General features: G+C 46.6%; 1 protein-coding gene across 1 annotated transcript in view; it reads right to left on the bottom strand.

Annotated features, from left to right (window-relative positions):
• GNA14 (G protein subunit alpha 14) overlaps window positions 1-244 on the bottom strand; it is a 190,654-nt gene extending 190,410 nt beyond the window's left edge. Inside the window, exon 1 of the mRNA XM_040257621.1 lies at window positions 107-244. Within this exon, the coding sequence (XP_040113555.1) occupies window positions 107-230 (124 nt within the window). The 5' untranslated portion in view covers window positions 231-244. The remainder of the gene's footprint in view (window positions 1-106) is intronic.
• Window positions 245-6,249: the final 6,005 nt, after the last annotated feature.

Consider the following 6,249-nt stretch of genomic DNA (forward strand, 5'->3'; position numbering starts at 1 on the left):
GCAGCAGCATACCGCTCGGTTCCAGGTCCTCCAGCCAGGGATCCGGGCGAGGGAAGCGGCCGGGAGCGAAATGCCCGGAGCTCAGGGGTGGGAGACGCTCACTCACCCAGCAGCAGCAACTTGAGCTCGCGGCGCGCGTCCTTTTTGTCCCGGCGAAGCTGCCGCTCGATCTCGGCGCTGATGCGCTGCGACTCCTTCTCCTCCGCTGACAGGCAGCAGCAGCCGGCCATCGTACGCGCAGCCCCCGACAGGCCACGAAGTCTCGAGCGCCCGCACGCTCCGCCGGCCGATCCGCGACGGCACCGGAGTTCGGAGGGAAAAGACCAGGGTCGACTCGAGTTTCGGAGTAAGAGGCCGGGACCGCCCGGGTTCAATCCCCGCTGGAACGGAGTCTCCGGGGCAGGAGCGAATCCGGAGCTCTGGGAACGCTCAAGGGCACCGCAGATCCCGACTCACCCAGCCCCACGCCGGGGTAGGTGGAAGGCGAGACGAGGGAGAGTGTTGCCGGCCCCCGAAAACCAGCACGCCCCTTGGCACAGGAGCTCGACAGTCTGGGAGCGCAGACCGCTCGTGAAAAGTTGGGGCGTCGGGGAGCGGGATCTCCTGGACTCGGGGATGTCCCAGGCAGGCGGCAGGCAAGGCGTGGGTTGGAGGCAGAGGTCCCAGCTGGCCCTCTCCTGCAAAGTTCTGAAAACCTCAGCAGTGACCGCAGCCTAAGACAGATTGGAAAATTTCCCGGAGGCGCTTGTGGCTCGTAGTGGCCGAAGGAGGCGGAGCCTCTCGAACCCGCAGCTCTGGCGTCGGCTCGAGCTGGCCTTCGCTGCTCGCCAAGTCGTTGGCGCCCGGGGGCAAGGGGGGGAGTAGGGAGCTGGGGAGCGGAGCCCGGGCGTCTCGAGTCTCGGGGAGCAGCCCCCACACCCTTTGGGCGTGGTGTCCCGGCGCGGGGAAGGCCGAGGCTGCGGTAACCAGCGTGCTCTGATCTCCAGGCTCCGCTCCCTGTCCGGATCCAGGTTCCGACAGGTGAGTGAGGTTTGCCAACTCCCAGCCTCAACTCCTCCCAGCTGCACAAGGAGCCGAGCGCGCCAGGGGCGAGGTTGAGTTCCGCCCAGTTGAAACTGAGACTCTCACAACCAGCCTCAGCACCACGCACCCCGCGGTTTCCTAGACGGGATCTCTAGGCTTCCCGGACGCCCCAGCCCAGCCCGGGCTCGGCCAGAACCCTGTGTGAGCCTCGGCTGGGCCTGAGCCGGCTGGCGCTGCTCTCAGAGAAGCCGTTGCCCGCGGGTTCTGTTCAATAGGAGAAGTGCGAAAGCGGGGGGTAAATATCCTCCCGGCCCCTTCCTGATGCCGCCGGGGATGGGGGAATGGAAAACGGCTGGCTGCTTTGCATTTTATGATGGGAAAGACTCCTTTGGAGAGAGGGCTGAACCCGTTTGCAGCAAGTTCCCTGCCCCAGCCCTGAACCCTGACGGCCGCCTGACTCCTGGAACGTCGGGATCACATTTGAGCTGCACGAAGTCATTTCAGTCGTGTTCGACTCTGTGCGACCCCATAGACGGCAGCCCACCAGGCTCCCCCCTCCCTGGGATTCTCAAAACCTTAAACATTAAAAGGCATCTCTTTGTATCCAAGTGGAACGATAGAATGCGTATTACAACAACTGATTTTTGTCTTTTGTGTACATTTTGAGGCAGAAGGCAAAGAGGTTGACGGGGAAAGCAGAAAAGGGAAGATGGGAGGAGAGGAGCCTATTGTCCATAGCAATGACATTTTTTTTTTTCCCCTTCTCTTCAAGTCAGCATGTGCCATGTAAACACTTTTTGGAGTCAGGCAATTAGTTAATGCTTCCTCTATTAAGAGCAAGCCTGAGCACCTTTCCTAGGAGTAGCATAAAATGAAAGTCGCTCAGTTGTGTCCGACTCTTCGGGACTCCAGAATTCTCCAGGGCAGAATACTGGAGTGAGTAGCTCTTCCCTTTTTCAGGGGATCTTCCGGGATCGAACCCAGGTCTCCTGCATTGCAAGCGGATTCTTTACCAGCTGAGCCCCAAGGGAAACTCAGTCAGTTCAAACTGAGGAACATATTGAGTGGAGAGAGTGGTATATGTCATTATATAAAGAACTTGACATTAGGATACTATCTGGCTACAAAGGTCTTATTATTTACAGTTTAGGGAATGTAGAGGAATCAGGCATTTAAAATGGATGTGCCTACATTATTATTTTTTAAAATATTTATTTATTAGGCTACATCGGGTCTTAGTTGCTGCAGGCAGGATCTTTGCGTCCTGGGGAATGTTTCCTTTCCTGCACAGACTTTCTAGTTGTGACCTGCGGGCAAATGTGCATACATTCTTAAATGCATAACTATTTTAGTTACCTTGCAGGCATAAATTGACAGTAATAGTGACCCCTACAGGAAAGCTGCTGGACATTTCTTACTTGATCATTATCCGTTTATTCATGCATTTCTCTCTTAGCTCTTACAGATGCATTTACAATTTAAGGATAAGACCCCTTAGCTTCTCAAATGAATAATGGCATCATAATTATTAGTGTTTTTTTCAATGATGAAAATTAGGGAAATTTTGAACTCCCAAGTTAACGGGAATAACTGATCTGTTAGATCTAACTAAAGTTGCTAAGATTTCAAGAAAGACATGAAGCTTATTGCTTATGGCAAATCTGCAAAACTTTCCTGAGCTAACCAACTTGGCAGTGTTTATCAGCAGGCTTAACTTGTCTATCACCTTTAACCAAACTAGTAATTCCCCCCTTAAGAAATAATAAGAGAAGCCAAAGGTTTTATTTCTAATAACGACAATAATGCAAAAACAATCTAAATGCCCAACAAGGGTGAGAATAGGTCAATAAATTATAGTACATTCATACAATGAGATATATTGGTTCAGTTCAGTTCAGTCACTCAGTCGTGTCTGACTCTTTGCGACCACATGAACTGCAGCATGCCAGGCTTCCCTGGCCATCACTAACTCCCGGAGCTTGCTCAAACTTATACCCATCGAGTTGATGATGCCATCCAACCATCCCATCCTCTGTTGTCCCCTTCTCCTCCTGCCTTCAATCTTTCCCAGCATCAGGGTCTTTTCCAAGGAGTCAGTCCTTCGCATCAGGTGGCCGAAATATTGGAATTTCAGCCTCAGTCCTTCTAGTGAATATTCAGGACTGATTTCCTTTAGGATGGACTGGTTGGATCTCCCTGCAGTCCAAGGGACTCAAGAATCTTCTCCAACACCACAGTTAAAAGCATCAATTCTTCAGTGCTCAGCTTTCTTTATAGTCCAACTTTCACATCCATACATGACTGCTAGAAAAACCATAGCTCTGACTAGATGGACTTTTGTCAGCAAAATAATGTCTCTGCTTTTTAATATGCTGTCTAGGTTGGTCATAGCTTTTCTTCCAAGGAGCAAGCATCTTTTAATTTCATGGCTGCAGTCACCACCATCTACAATGATTTTGAAATCCAAGAAAATAAAGTTTCAGTGTTTCCATTGTTTCCCTATTTCCCATGAAGTGATGGGAACAGATGCCATGATCTTAGTTTTCTGAATGTTGAGTTTTAAGCCAGCTTTTCCACTCTCCTCTTTCACTTTTATCAGGAGGCTCTTGAGTTCCTCTTTGCTTCCTGCCATAAGGGTTTTGTCATCTGCATATCTAAGGTTATTACTATTTCTCCCAGCAATCTTGATTCCAGCTTGAGCTTCATCCAGCCTGGCATTTCACATGATGTACTCTGCATATAAGCTAAATAAGCAGGGTGACAGACAGTATACAGCCTTGATGTACTCCTTTCCCAACTTGGAACCAGTCTGTTGTTCCATGTCCGGTTCTAACTGTTGCTGCTTGACCTGCATACAGGTTTCTCAGGAGGCAGGTAAGGAGGTCTGGTATTCGCATCTCTTTAAGAATTTTCCACATTTTCTTGTGATCCACACTAGTCATTAAATGTGTGAATATGTAACAAATATGTGAATAAAAATGATTTAGTGGGAAAACTACAAAATATGTTGAATGTAAAAGTATAATAAAATTTTATTATGGGAATACACATATGCATCTTTAAGGGACTCAAAGAACGTACACCAACGAGTTAACCTGCTCTGAGTCATAGCTTTTTGGTTGATTTTAATTATCTGACATAAAATTATTTGCGGCAGCTTGCATAAAGTAATCTAGGCCCTAATTTCCTCAGCTGTAAAAATGAAAGGGGATGAACCAGAATAAACTCACAGAAATCTCCCGGCTCTAACGTCAATTATTTCTTTGAAGATTTTCACTTATAAGGTAGTATAAAAACAATCATAAACCAAAAACTATTGACCAGTGATAACTAGAGAGGACTGTAAAACTAGTATATCACAAGTCAATTATTTTTATACTTTTGTGTTTTTTTATTCACATCTCTTATTTTCCTTTAAGATCTAGGGAAGGGATGGGAATAATTTTTAATTTACTGCTTCATTTGCAACATTGTTACTGAAATTCAGTTTATTGTACATCAATGAGGGATTAAATCTCAGAAATAGAGTTTTAGGTGAAGCAGAAAGAAATAGCTTTATTGCTTTGCTGTGGCAACTGGGCACCACAGCAGGCTCATGCCTCAGGACTGTGTGTCTGGCCTCTGGAGGGGGTACTAAGGAGTCTTCCTGTGTGCAAGGGGCAGGACGTGATCAGCTCGTGCGCATTCTTCTGATTAGTTGGTAGTGAGATAACTAGGAGTCAGCATCATCAACCTTCTGGTTCCAACTGGTTTGGAGTCTAAGTGCAACACACAGTTAACTTTTTCCACCTGGTAGGGATTTCAGTATCTGCCAAGCAGCTCAAAGGACATGGTTCCGAATATTATCTGTAGCCCTTGAGGAAGAACTAAAGAACCTTGACTTTGTTTAATAGCTAAAGTATTATTTTGTCTTTGCTTGACTGTTTTCCTCCTTTCTCCATTTTCTCACTTCTTGTTTAAATATATTCCTTGACTAAAGTTTTTCTATAGATAAAAGGCAAACAGAGGACAAAGATGGAGGTCTTTTCTGGGAAGGGTTCCTGGGGTCCTGCTCAGTTACAACATCTTTACAAGAAGGGGATTTTTGAAAAGAGGCCCCAGTAAAAAAAGAATATTTATTTTCTTAGGTTATTCCCAAGGTGCTGCAATCCCATTTCATTCCTATGAAGATCAGAGCACAGCTTGAACATGACTTTTCTGATATCTGCCAAGTGCTGGGCTGCAAAGGTGAATTAATTGCCTGAATGTCCACTGAGCCCATGTCAAGGCTATTACCAGGCTCTGAAAATTCAGACAGACATTCCAGACTTTCAGTGGGCTATGGATAGTAGAAAGAAATAAGACTAAGACTAAAATCTGAAGTCAGCCCTCCCTGCTTCCTCCCAGAGAGTGGAGCACAGAATAATCTGGGTGGTTGCCCATATCCTACAGAGGTACACAGTGGGCCTTTCAGCTAACATCTCCCTTCCACTAAGCCTCACCTCTCCCATCACTCCTGGAATTTCAGACAAACATAACTATGTGTTCTCCCCACCTCTGTGTCTCAGTTCATGCTGTTCCCTCTTCCAGGAATGCTATATTTCACTCAAGACAAAATTAGGTACTTTCTTTCCCAAACACGGCTCTTCTGAGAAACCATCTCCACCCCTTGTCAGTCAGACACATCTTTCTCCGCTGCCTGAGCACCTCCTATGTTCCTCTCAACAGTTCGCTTTATTACGCCTCTTTGTTTCTTCTCCTAATTCGTTAGTTACAGGTAGAGAGTTTTTTCTTGTTCATCTCGGTATTTCTAAATAAAATGTTGACTGAATAAAACTGAAACCAAAAAGAATTAGCTGAGAAAAAAGAAAGAAGAAACTAGAAGAACATAAAGTTAAGGCGGTGGAAAATAGTGAAAAACAAACGAAAAACCCGCCGCCACCACCTCAACGACAGCAAGTTGATACATGTTCAGGAAGGACTTTGTCCCTTAGAGGGAAAGAGTGCCCTGTTTCTAAGGAAATTCCAAGGAAATGTGCATTTAGAGGGCTAGAAAGACATCATTCTATTTGACAAAGGTAGCATGTTAGAATTTTAACAAATAACAGAGAATAAAATCGGCACACTGGTGGTTCAGGCAATAAAGAATCTACCTGCAATTCAGAAGACCCCGGGTTCTGTCCCTAGGTCGGGAAGATCCCCTGGAGATAGGAATGGCAACCCACTCCAGTATTCTTGCCTGGAGAA

The sequence above is a fragment of the Oryx dammah genome, unplaced genomic scaffold (assembly GCF_014754425.2).
Source record: "Oryx dammah isolate SB20612 unplaced genomic scaffold, SCBI_Odam_1.1 HiC_scaffold_1, whole genome shotgun sequence".
Taxonomy (NCBI): Eukaryota; Metazoa; Chordata; class Mammalia; order Artiodactyla; family Bovidae; genus Oryx; species Oryx dammah.